The sequence below is a fragment of the Talpa occidentalis genome, unplaced genomic scaffold (genome assembly GCF_014898055.3).
Source record: "Talpa occidentalis isolate TD23 unplaced genomic scaffold, MPIMG_talOcc4v2.1 talOcc4.10, whole genome shotgun sequence".
NCBI classification, from domain to species: domain Eukaryota; kingdom Metazoa; phylum Chordata; class Mammalia; order Eulipotyphla; family Talpidae; genus Talpa; species Talpa occidentalis.
In genome coordinates this window covers 31867419-31880575 of record NW_023600993.1, presented here as the reverse complement: position 1 = coordinate 31880575, position 13157 = coordinate 31867419, and the positions used below count along the sequence as shown (strand labels likewise).

At 47.0% G+C, this 13157-nt stretch overlaps 1 protein-coding gene across 1 annotated transcript in view; it reads left to right on the top strand.

The window, feature by feature from the left end:
* Window positions 1-8629: 8629 nt before the first annotated feature.
* CDCP1 (CUB domain containing protein 1) overlaps window positions 8630-13157 on the top strand; it is a 47571-nt gene continuing 43043 nt past the window's right edge. The window contains exon 1 of the mRNA XM_054693620.1: window positions 8630-8711. Within this exon, the coding sequence (XP_054549595.1) occupies window positions 8630-8711 (82 nt within the window). The remainder of the gene's footprint in view (window positions 8712-13157) is intronic.

Here is a 13157-nt window from a genome sequence, read left to right as displayed (position 1 = left end):
AACTTTCAAATGCTAACAATGTCCAGCATCCCCATCCAGTTAAATCAAACTCTGGGCATAGAACTTTGGCTTCCATATTTTGAAGACTCTGCAGGTGATTCCAAAGGGCATGCAAGTTTGAGAACCACTTCTTGGTGGGAATATCCTTGTGTGACAGAAAAGACAAGAGAACAAACGCTTGCTCCCCTTTCTGGTTAATTTCAAGCTACGAAGATAGAGCAGATAACAGCTGTAAGCCCCTGGCAGTCTCTCCCACTTTGGTGTGAATTAGTTTTGGTCATGATTCCCTCTGTCATGACTGAGAGCCAGGTGCCAGAGGGTGCGAGTGTTAATGACTAAGAAGGGAGGTGTCCTCTACATGGCTAAGCTGCAGAAAGGGCCAGCTCTGGGGGTGAACCCATTGGCCCAGGATGAGAACCCAGAACAAGAACTCAGGGATGAGTAAACGTCACACATTTCCCAGCTTGCTCCAGAGTTGGCCCTGACTGGCCATCCTATTATGAGTGTCTGCAGCTCAGAGCCAGAGGGATGTTAGGACACATGCTGTACAACCTCCGTGACAGGCATCCAGAGTCAGTTTAAGCCTTGGCACATCCTTGAGAGATGGCCCCTCCCACTCTTGATTACCTCTCTGGACAGGCAGCTCTTCCTTGAACCCACAGACTAAAAGTACCCTCCCTATAATATCCAAATCTTGCACAGGACTCTGTTCCTCAGAATTGCAAGTAAGAATTCTAGTTCTGCCATAAGAGGACACTGACCCGATGCTCACACCCCCAGACCTGCTCTTCCCCAGTGCCCCCCAGGTCCCCTCTTCCAGTCTCTTATAACCCTTTATAGGGTCCTCCACAGGTGAACATTATGCCACCAAGTACCAGAGTGACCGAACCCTGAGTTCTATTCCTACCCTATAATTATTCCCTCAGTTCTTCGCAACAACACTGCAAAACAGACATGGAGTGAGCATTTTCTATGTAAGGAAGCTGAGGCTGGGAACTATAAAAGAACTGTCCAAAGTCACCCAGTGGGCCATTGGTGAAACTGGGATTCAGACCCAGGCCTGACTGACACCAGGATTCATACTCATCACACCAGCTTCCCCTATAGTTCCCTACTGGGCTTTTCCAGAACCCCAGTCACTCCAAACATCACTGGCGTGGCGGACTCTCCTTGCCTGGGGACCCTCCTAATTTTTTAACCAAACATGAGATGGGCTCCATCATGCCTGAAATGACCTGGCCCATCAAACCTCAGGAGGCACAGTCAGCGAAATGTTCCCAGAAGGAACTGGCAGCCCCACTTGGAGGGTGGTAAGGATACTTTGATATTTCCTCCCAAAATACTTTCTTGCTTTTGTCATTTCTATTTTTCAACATTTTCCTTGGAAATAACCTCTGCTCTTTCAAGTGTATCTATCATTTGAAAATCTCAGACAACAACCCTGGAAAGAAACTAAAGTAGCCCATAAAAGGATGAACATGTTCTGGAATTAGATAGCAGTAATTGATGCACACCTTTGGGAAAATATGAAAAAGCACTGAGCTGCACATTTAAAAAGAGTAATGAAGATTTTATCCCATGATTTGTGGCACATGAATCATATCATAAAAGATGCATTCGTTTTAAAAAAATAAATATGCCCCAAAGCATTTCTTTTAATGGAATAGAGTGAATTTGGAAAGATCTGGAATGTACGAACTTATGCCATGTCACAATCCCCTAAATTCTGGAATACCACAGGCGTGTTCAATTGTATGCGTCGATGCTGCAAATCTGCCCATCCTTAACATTTACTCACTACATAAAAGAATGTTCCTTAGGGTCATTATGTAAAGCAGAGAAAGCTGGGGCAGCATGTGCTGTGAATCTGGGTTTGTTCCCAAACTGAAGAAAACCTAAAATTGGTGGGGAAGCCTGTCCAAGCAGGCTAGTGGGGTTGACATCCTGTAGGCTGTTTCTAAGTGCAGTTTCCACTTACCTCAGGTTCTGAAGACCATCTCTAGGTGTGCAATGAGTACTGTATTTCCTCCAATCTCAAATACATGGATGTAGCTTACACTATTATCGCAGGTACCACTAGAAAAAAAAAGCATGCTCTTTTCTTATTTCATCAGCTATATAAGATGCACCCAATTTCAGAAATGTTAACGTGAGAAAACAAAGGAATGGCCCTGAACCAGTGAAGTAGGGCAAGTAAAATGCATTTGGGAAACCTTTGCAGGAGAAAGGCTACTTATTTGCAGGACTTGTCAGCACTTTGAATATGCTCCCCTGCACCAGGGGTCTCTGAATGAGGTGTTTTCCAAACATGTTGGTCCACAGCACCACAGAGGGGCAGGCTGTACAGTCAATGCAGAAAAAGCTGCTCTAAGGAAAAGAGAAGCAGGTGGGCATTGAGTCAAAAACCTGGGAATATTTAAATCTGGAGAGAATAAGACTAAACACGCTGGATGAAAGAACTCAGAAAGAAGACTTCTGGAGGAAGCTGAGGTGAGGAAACGGTAAGGTAGAAAAGTGTGTGTACCACATGGAAGGCTGGCACTTGGGGAAAAATTCAAGCTCTACCATGAATGTGAGGGAACACGACTCCGCATTCCCTAAGTGGGGAATAGTGATTTCCTTCCCCAAAGTCACTTGCCTTGTAACTAGCCCGTGTGCTGGCCCTTCTCTGTGACTCCATCCAGCAGGAGGAGACAACAGATGAATCCAAGGCCTCCAGCTCAGTGGTAACAGGACCCGATTCCCTCTCCCAGAGGAAGAAAATCCCTGAAAACATTATAAAGACTGTTTTCTTGTGAAGAACTCATCCAATTTAACAACAAAACAAATAATGCAATTTAAAAATGGGTAGAAGATCTGAATAGACACTTTTCCAAAGAGGACATACAGATGGCCAACAGACATATGAAAAACTGTTCATCGCCACCTCTTCTTAGGGAAATGCAGATCAAAACCACAATGGAATAGCATCTCACACCTGTGAGAATGGTTTGTTTCAAAAAGACTGCTAACGGCATTTGCTTCAGGAGCACATACGCTAAAATTGGGTTTCCAAGGAACACCTATCTTCCACAGACCCCAGATCCCCAGGCCCCCAATCTGTGGCAAATTTCATTTATCCAAGGCTCACAAAGACTCCTCTGCCAAGTTGGACTGGGTGGTTTTCTCCCCGAAACAGTAGTTGGCATTAGCAGTGACAGAGCTGTTTGTGCACCAAAAGAATCTCCACTTTGTTAGCTTGCTTAATCGCCTAGAAAATCTCAGAGAAGCTGCCTGATTCACACAGATGTTCCCAACACCCTCTGTTCAGACCAGATGAAGTCCTGGCCCACCAGACTCTGGCCAGTCCCACAAGGCCAGGGTGGCTGCCAGACACCTGGCATGGGCCACAATGACCTCATTCTGGATGCCAGGGGCCCACCCCTTTCTAAAATCAACTGTGCATTCATCCTTCCAAGGTCCCGAGTTTCAAGGCTCTCCCCAGGCTCAGCTGGCCTGGCTAGCAGGGGAATTCACACATTCATTGGCTAGTCCAATCCATTCATTCCCCAGCTTCAGATGAGCCCCGATTATGTATCACGCACTGTTTTCCGCACCAGGAACATCCAGATGAGTAAAGCAGAGACAACTTCCTGCCTTGAGGAGCTGGCACTGTCACAGTTGAATAAGATCATATAGAGATTGTCTCCAGACTTCTATTTCCAGAACTCACCCCTCCGTCTCCATGGCTGCCACCTCCACCAAGCTGATACCCACTCCTTTCACTCTGACCCCTGTGGCAAAGGCAAGCTCAGCCAACTTTTTACTATCGTGCCAATCACTGTGCTAAATGTACATTTATTATCTCATTAGATTTTACAACACTCTGAAGGATGGATGCCCTTTCCTAGCCCCAATTTATAAGCGAGCACACTGAGGATATGCGGAGTTGCACAAGCCGGGGAGTTGCAGAGCCTGTCCTTGATCCAGCTGAGCCGTTCTTCCTTGCCATTTCGGGCAAGTTCTTTTCTGCAGTAAATTGCTTGGGTCTTCTTACCCTTTATCTCTTAAGCTTGCTTTAAGACCAGATTCAGTTACAAGTCACGGGAAGACCAAAATCACAGAGACTTAAAAAGAGAGAAGTCTGGGCCTCCCTAGTGATGCAAGGGGTTAAGCACCACACTATGAAGCAATCCACAGCCTCTGCAGCCCGAGTTCGATCCCCGGTCAGCCAGGGAGCAACCCACATGGCGCAGCAGACCTATCCTGACTTGCCCCGCTGCTCCCCACAGCAGTGAATTTCAGTCAATCTGCCTGTTCTGTTCCCTACTCTGGCTCTGGTGAATCCTCTCACCGCCCCCCCCACACACACCTCTGGCCTGTACCCCAGCTCTTATATGCATAAATATATAAATCTTTAAAAATGAGAAGGAGAGAGAGAGAGGTCTATTCCTCCCTCATGTAAACATGCAAGTGGGCCAGCGCTGGTGTGCTGCTCTGGGATACAGGCACCTGTTTCTGGTCGCTCTGCTGCGTGTGGCTCAGGCACACACGGAGAGCTCAAATGCGCTCAGGTGTAGGGTGTGCGTGACACAGCCCAGCACTGGTAGTGTGTGAGGAGCTCATCAATAAAAATAACAGCTCCATTTAATTGTACTGTTCACTCAGGGAGACTCCCACCACCTTTGTTCACAGGTCTAACAACTACACTCATCCTGGTCTGGCTCTCTAAGCCTGGAGCATGTCATCCTAGGAGTGCTTTGCCCTCCCTCGGCCTAGACCTTGTGCTTCCCCAGCCCAGAGCAAATATATCCTGAAGCTAAGAAAGCCCAGAAGTCATTGTGCAGCCCCTTCCAAGGGGCATTTTTCTTTTTTTTTGGGTAAAATTTGCAAAGGCATGTATTTCAACTGCAAATGTGCATCACACGCTCCCTTCTGCAATGCATTAGTGGCTGTTGTCCTTTTGGGATCTGAGGAAGCTGGATTGCAGATCATTTAATTGGTTGGTGGGGTATAAAGTTCTGGTCACTTTCTTGGGCAGGATTCATTGCCTGCCCTCACAAAGTCAGAGTGGCTCTGGGACCACTCCTCCCACTCAGTGGCTGACTCACAGCGAGGTGACCAAAAGGAGCAAGGCCAGAGGTGGTATCGGAAGGTGAGGCTGGTCTATGCACCCACCACCAGAAGCACATGGCAGGTGGGGGCGTAGGTATTAGGTCAGACTTGTACAGATCCAGAAGCTCCTCTGTGGAAAGTTGTTGCAATTATCAAAACTAAACATTTTGAAACAAAACATTACCTTCTCATCATGCCTTAGCAAAAGTGAAGGGTTTTTTCCTGTCAGAAATAAATGGATAATACAGTGTTTACAATTATAAATGCCCGTGCTATTTTGTTCTTTAATAGAATAGAAGCCATATAAACAGATTTTACAAGAATCCCTGTATTTGTGGAGCACTATGTTATAGTAACAGTATTTCTGTGCGTGAATTCATGTTTTATGCATCCTGACAAATGAAGATCGCATCTGAGCTTATCTGAAGCATCCTGTCGTGATGCAGTTTGGCAGTTCAAGAACAAATAGCATCCATCAAGGAAGAGAAATGATGAGTGCATATGAATAATGCAGAGTTATACCAGGCGGCTAATAGTAAAGACAGTCATGCCATTTTTCTGAAATTTGTGACATTTGTGCTATTTTCATTTTTTTCAAGTTTGTCATTTGTTGAGATTTGTTTCCTCATCATAAATAATCATTTTTATACCTGATTTTTCTCCATGTGACTATCATTTTTCTTAAGATGATTCACTCTAACCCCACACACATGTATTCACTGCTCTCTGTTTCATGCAATTTTAAGAAGACACCTTAAGCATCTTCCTGAGAAAAGGTATAGGGGTGAGTGTCTCTGGGTTTAAAAAAACTTTGTTGCCTCTTTGTTTTAGATCTTAGATGTCTAAAGGTACCTTACCCATCAATTGGTGGATAGCATTCTAAACTGAAAGATTTTTTTCCTTTAGAGTTTCGATAGCATTGCTTCATTGTCTTCCAGTTGCCAGCACTGCTGTTGAGAAATACAAAGAGATTTTGATTTAAATGCTTTGATTGAGACCCATTACTGGCCTCTGAAAGCCGTGGGATTTTCTCATTGTGCATGGATTTTGAAATTTCACCCTAATGGACCTTGATGTGAACATATTTTATCCATTGTGCTAGACACATCATGAGTCTGAATCTAGAAGCACATGCTGTTCAGATCTGGGGAGTGTTCTGAATTGTGTCATTGATGATGTCTTCTTTGTTTCATCTACTCTTTCATTCTGGGAAATTCATTATTTAGATGTTGGATCTCCTGAACTGGACCATTTTCTTAACTTTTATCTCCTATTGTTTATCTCTTTGTCTTTCTTCTCTACTTTCTGGGAGATCTTCTAACCCTTCTGTTTATTTTTTATTTCTATAAATTTTAAAAATTCCCAAGAACTCTTTCGTGGTTCCCTGAATATTCATTTTTTTTTTATATCCTATTCCTGCTTCATAGATGCAATGATGTCTGCTAGCTATGGAAGCTAGCAATTGCTTTGTTTTGATATCGTCTCCTCCTATAGTCTCTTTCCTCTGGGTTTGGTTTTGTTTTGTTTTGTTTTGTTTTTCTGATTGGTTTGTTGGTTGATTTAGACTCTATCATGTTAGACTGTCTTTCCTCAAACTGTCTTGAAACCCTGATGGGTCACATTTAAAAGTGAGAGATTAAAAAGTTGAGTAAGTAGAGCTCATGGTAGGGACCTGTTCACCTCTTGATGGGGTAAATGTACATATCTTTACGTCTTTCCTCTTGGGCTGGTCAGATTCTCCAGAAGAGTTTCCATCCCTGGTATGGATGATAAAGGTCTCTCTGTCACATATCAGGGGAGTGGCGTATGGGGAGAAAGGGGGACATGGCACATATTGAGTCAGGTGACTGGGGAGCTCAGCATTTGAAATGCTTATACTCCTTTTATCCACCTATATTTCCGACTGCTTCCTAGGTTGCCAGCCATGCCTCCACTCCTCAGCTAACTTCCTTTGGTTAACCTCTCCAGAAAACATTTCAGACTTCTGGGGTGAGGGAGGGGCAGCTGCCCAACCAAGAGGAATAGAGATAGTTTTCAAGGCTCTAACTACAGTACTTCTCAGACACCTCTCTTCCAGGCTTTCTTCTTTTAGATCCTCCATTGTCCTCTAATTCCAGAATATTTTGTGCTGCCAGTCAGCTCCTAAGGTTTGTTGTTACCGTTGGAAATTCCACAGTCTAAATCACGCTGTTTCTGTTTTCCTTACTACTGACTTTCAGTTCTGTTCTCCCCAGGCTCCTAAGACAGTTATACCCTGCCCATCTGCTTTCCAGGCTCTGAGTGGATTTTGCTGTTGTCTTCTGTTTTCCCCATTTTTGTACACATTGTCTTTGTTTGAATATCTGTTTTGCAGGGTCTCTGGAAGGGTCAAAATAAAATGGAGCAATCTGTTGTAAAATTCACCCTTCAATCTATCATTTTTCTCTGACAACAGACTGTGGCTGCCTGGATTTCTTTCCAGTTCATAAATAACTTTTTAAAAAATGACTCCTTCCATTCAGCCATGATTGTAAAGACACTTCCACACCTTGGCAATGCACTGTGCACGCCACGCTCCACCCCAAAAACCAAAACATCACCTCCAGACACCTTAGCCCCAAACATGCAGTTGGGTTGTCAGGCAGGGGATGCTAAATGCCTCCCTATCAGGAGCCCAGCTCCACGGATCCCACAGCCTCACATATTGGACATGTAGCTCCATTTTCAAGTCAGGGACGGGTCGCCTGAACCCACTTAGGTTTCTTCCCTTGGCCCTTTCCTGGTTTCTTCCCTTGGCCCTTTCCTGCTTTCATTTTCTATCGCCTTCCTTCCTCAAAATTCTAACTAAGTAACTCCGTTTGAGGAAACTTCTCTGCTCTTAAGCTGGCCTCTAAATTACTGGCCTGGTGAATGTGGCGAGGCAGCTTGAGAAATTCAGCAAGTGTGTTTCCTCGCTGATGTGGAAGGCTTGCTGTAAGAATTAGAAAACCTCAGGTGCCGCGCCAGGAGCCTGCCAGGCTGGCCGTCGCGCGGGGAGCCGCTGTCGCCCTGGCTTTCAAGTCCAGGAGCCTCTGGCCCCAGGCGCACGGCAGCGAAGAGCGCACAGAGGAGACCCGGGGGGTGGGGAGCCGCAGAAAGGGCCTCAACCGGGCTTCCTTCATCTCCCAGACAGCGACAGGGAAGGGGCGGCGAGCTGGCTTCTCCAGGGGCGACCTTTGCGCCCGTGGACAAAACACCAGATTATTCTCAGCCTTGTGCGGACGGACTAGCCCAGAAAGGTGGCGACAAGTTCCCGCACCCTAGACGTGAGAGGCGGGTGCTGGGGCAGGAAGGGGAGGAGGCAAGAGAGGAGGGGACCGGCCCGGCCAGCTCGAGCTCCCGCGGCGCAGGGCGGAGCCGGGCAGGTCCGCCCGCGCAGGTGAGCTGGCCCGGGAGGAGCGGAGCGGAGCGGAGGGGAGCGCTGCGCTGCCGGTGCCAGGCTCGGGCGCCCGCGGCCCCCGCTCCGAGCCACGGGCCACCGTCTCTGTCCCCGCCGAGGCCGAGGCGCCCCGGAGCCATGGCCGGTCTGAATTGCGGGGCCACGATCGCGCTGCTGGGGATCCTGCTGCTGGGCGCCGCGCGCCTGCTGCGCGGAATGGGTAAGTGCGGTGCGGCGGCAGCTCGGCGCCGAGCGGCGGGGACGGCCCGGGAGACCCGGAGCGGCCGAAGGGACGCAGAGTGCGAAGGCTGCAGAGCTGGGAGGGTGGGGTACGCGGACCGCGCGGTCGGGGGCGCAGGATCCCCGGAAGCGCCCGGCTCCAGGGCGCGCCGCGTCGGGCGCGGTGGCCACGCCGGGCAAGGTGGCCGTACCTTCCTGGATTCCGAACGCACCTCGCCCTGGGAGCACACCGCGCCACGTGGGAGTGTCTCCGCGCCGGGAACCGGCGATCAGGGACAAGAGCCGGGTGCTGACCGACAAGGAAAGGAAAAATGCTCCCGAGGTGGCGCGCCGCTGGCTTCGGGGCTTTACCTGGATTCGCAGGAGCGCCCAAGCAGGGACTGGGGAGGGAGCGTCCCTCTATCTCCTCCCCTAACCAAGGAGAAAGTGCCAGAAAACGGTGGCTTAGGGCCCCGGATGTCCCAGGAGACCACCTCTTTCCTGGTCCTCCGTCTCTTTTCCTGCTCTCCTCAAGTTGAGGAACATTAATTCGAAAATGAAAGCGCTAAATAGAAGGGCGCCAGGGATCGGAGCCAGGGAGGCTCTATGCTCCCCCTCACCTGTGTGCAGTGGACTCTGACAGCACAGGGGAGGGGGCAGAGGGCATGGTCCAGAGATGTGTGTGAATTTCGAGCTATTCTTGCTGGGGGGCGTGGGGCTAGAGGTCGGTAGGTGCCTCCTGTACCTGCGAGGCCCTGGAAGTATTAAGATACAGTACATGGCCTGCTTGTAAGAACTTGATTTGAGGCCTTTCCTGAAACTCTGGGAAATGTTTGAGGGGGTCACAGTGGCCTGTGATAACCGGCAATCTTCCAGTAAGAGTAAGCTCTAATAAACGCATTGCTCACAACAAAAACGCATTGCTCACAACAAAAATGAGGGTTGGTCCTCAACTGGCTTCTGTTACATGTCTGGTTTCTCCTGGTGGCCTGGAGAGGCTGCCAGTTTAGTCACCAGTTGCTCAGATGGATTTTCTTCCTACCAGGTAGTTCTCGACTATTGGAGCCTGGTTGGTGGTTGGGTGTAAAATAGGAGGAAGCCCAGGAACTGCTCTTTTCACTTTCTTAGATCATTCCTGTGTTCTCAGGAACTGGCCCTGGGAGGCCTCATTGCCAGGCTGGAGGGAGGGTTATGGCTTTTGTATTTGAAGCAACAATGGCTTTGCCAAAGCCGTGGAGGTGGCCTAACCAGTGGTGGCCTTTGAGAAGTTACTTAGAGTCTGCCCTAAAAGGATGGAGAAAGTTGGAGAGAGCCCTGTGACTGGGGATTTGTTTTACAAATCCTTGGACTGTCTTAAAGACTGCAGCATAAAAATGAAGTTGGTGTCTGCTGAGCAGAGGGGTGAAGCTCAAGTCTCAGTGTAGTGTGTTTCTGTGAGATTGCTCTCCCACCAGCTCCAGAACTTCCAAGAATGAAGGACTGCTTGAGTTGGAATCACAGCCTTGTGAAAACCTCAGTTTAGTGGCTTTTCAAGGAACTCTTGGATACCAGAGTCTAGGTCAGTGACCCTGTTCTCGCAAGAAATGTGAGCAGACATCAAATGATGTGTTTACTCATCCTGGCTCATCCCCATGGCTAAGGCTGTCCATCTGAATGACTAAGAAAAGTTCATTCCCTTTAATTATCATTCTAAAATTATAAAAATTATCTCACAATCAAATTATTTCAAACCACTTCCTACAACCTTGTAATTAGCCCATCACCTTCTCCTGGGCAGCTGGCAACATTCTAGATAACCTTACAAGGAGAGCCGAGCTCCCTCTCATTTCTGTGTAGCTTTGGGTTTGTACTCAGTACTTCAGGTTTTTTAGTCCCTGGCTACAACTGTCATAGCAAACACATATTGTGTCTGTAGGGTAGTTTTAGACGTAAGCATCTCCCATATCTCATTGGTAATCCATCGCTGAAAAACATATTCTGCATGAAAATACTAGCCAGTGCCCTATTGCCTCTTATTTCATGGGGAAAAACTATTAACAGCCCATCCATTGTACAATGTCCTTGAGCTCCTCCAATTTCCAAAAGCATAATGAAAGAAGGAAAACACCCCTATGTCATGAATTATCAGTCCTGTTGAATGTAAAATGCAGAAAACCTCACTTCTAGACTGCCATGCTTCTTATAGGGATCTTTACACACAGTTGCTTTGTGCGTGTTAACACACTTGCTTTGTGTGTAGCAATTTACTGCAGACCTCCACCCCCTTTATTGATACTCCCCAGCTCCACTTCATCCTGGCACTATCTGGTGTGGAGGGTAATTTGAGACTTTGTGTACAACCTTTTGTTTAAAATGTTGTGTTATGTTTGGAGATGTAAACATACCTGTTTCCTAAGTAGACACTGGCCAGAAATAACTGGTGCATGTAACTTAAGTACAACAATGTTTGTGTAATAAAAACTAAGCTGCTTTCTCCTGGAAAAGTATAACTGGAGGAGGTGTGGCTGATTAAACCTGCTGGTCAACTCTCTATCCTTAAGTGAGGAGCATTGAGAGGTGTTGTCACTTGCCCAGGATTACCCAGCTGGTGTGTGGTGATGCTAAGATGGAGGCCCCGGACTCGGCCTCCAGAAGCCAGCTCCAGTGCACAGCGGAACTCTTGAAGACAGTGTTTGGTGGTCCTCGTTGAGACAGTAGCTGCACTCCAGACATCTTTCATTTAAAAAAATCAGCCAACGCTTACTGAGTGCTATCTCCATACTTGTTCTAGGAATGAGTATGTGTTTTAAATATTCAAGAAATTTTAAAACTGTTTAGGAAAAGATTTAATGATATATGATAACAAAAATTCAAATAACCCAAAGTGGTGTTAGGAGAGCACTTATATATTCCTGTGGTTATTGTGATTTATAAGAAGAAATTTTTTTTTTTTGGTCATTCTCCCTTCTCTAGCACAGAGCTTCTAAAACCCTAGGAGTTTCCGAAGTAGTAAAAAAAAAAAACGGAAGGTGTCCTTTGTTATGTTAAACTTTTGGAATGCCCCAGATCACCCAGGAATGGATGGTTGCCTGGAGAACCAAACTTGTGATTGAAAGGTTGGAATGGGGGTGGGGAGGGTTGGAGGCTGAATTGATTGCCTGTGGCCGGTGATTTAATCAATCTGTTATAGAGCAACCCCGATATTAAACGGGTTCCTGGCTGTGGGTCCTCACCCGCGCGCTTTAAAGGGACTTATGAATACTCTACTACAGACACACGCAAAAGGTTAATAAAAGGTTTATTTACAAGAGGAAAGGAAAGAAGGAAAATGTACAACTCGGAGAAAATAGGGAAATAAAGTCTTTAATGCGTCCTACCCGATCCGACGACCTGGAAACCCAAAGTCACTCTCAGAGCTGGCCGGCCGCTGCGAGCTGGCGGAGAGCCAAAAATGGGGGATCCGCAAAGCCCACGTGTCTGCCTTTTGTATCCACCTGGCTGCTTAACCCCACCCTCAGGTCCCAGCCACCTTCCCTTGGGTGGTGATGGGATTTGGAGTTCCCAGTGTCTTTGGCTTTGACCTGGGGTGGGGGTGGAGTCCACAAAGCCTATATGGAATTAGCTTTGGGACATCCTTTTCCCCCTAACAAATCCTGCCTGCTTAATGAAGCCTCCATAAAATCCCCAAAAAGGAAGGGGTTCAGAGATCTTCTGAGTTGGTGACCATGTGGAGGTACTGGGAGAATGGGGCTCTCAGCAGGCGTGGAGGCGCTGAGCTCTTTCCCTATCCCTGCCCAGTGAGTCTGGTTGTTCCTAATTCGTATCCTTTCATAATAAATCAGTAATCTAGTAAGTAAAATGTTTCCCTGAGTTCTTTGAGTCGCTCTAGCAAATTACCAGAACCCAAAGAGGAGGTCGAGGGAACCTCAGATTTATACCTAGGCAGTGGGAAGTACAGGTAACATCCTGGGGAGGGCAGGAGGAGTCACTTGTCATCTTGTAGAACTGAACTCTTCACTTGTGGGAACCTGAAGTATCTCCATGTAAATAGTATTAGAATTGAGCCAAATTCTCAGACACTCTGCTGACATCCAAGAATTGCTTGTTGGTAGTGTGGGAAACCTCCCCTCTATACACTGAAATTGGCTCCAGGAACCCAGAGAGTTCCCTTTACCCTTGACTCCAAACCTCCACTCAGAAGCAGCCATAGTTACTTCTACATTGTTCTTAAGCTAGTTTATGCAGATACAAGTTTGTAAATATATACACCTTCCTTCTTTACACAAATGGTAACATATGCATAGCACAGGATGTATGCGTCTTGATTTTTTTTTTTCAACTAGCAGTTCATCTTAGTGATCATTCTATTGCATATATGGAGCTGTCATACTCTTTCTGACAGCTGTATAATATTCCATGTCATGGAGATGTCATGTTATCTTCAACCAGCCCTTAGTAGTGGAATTTT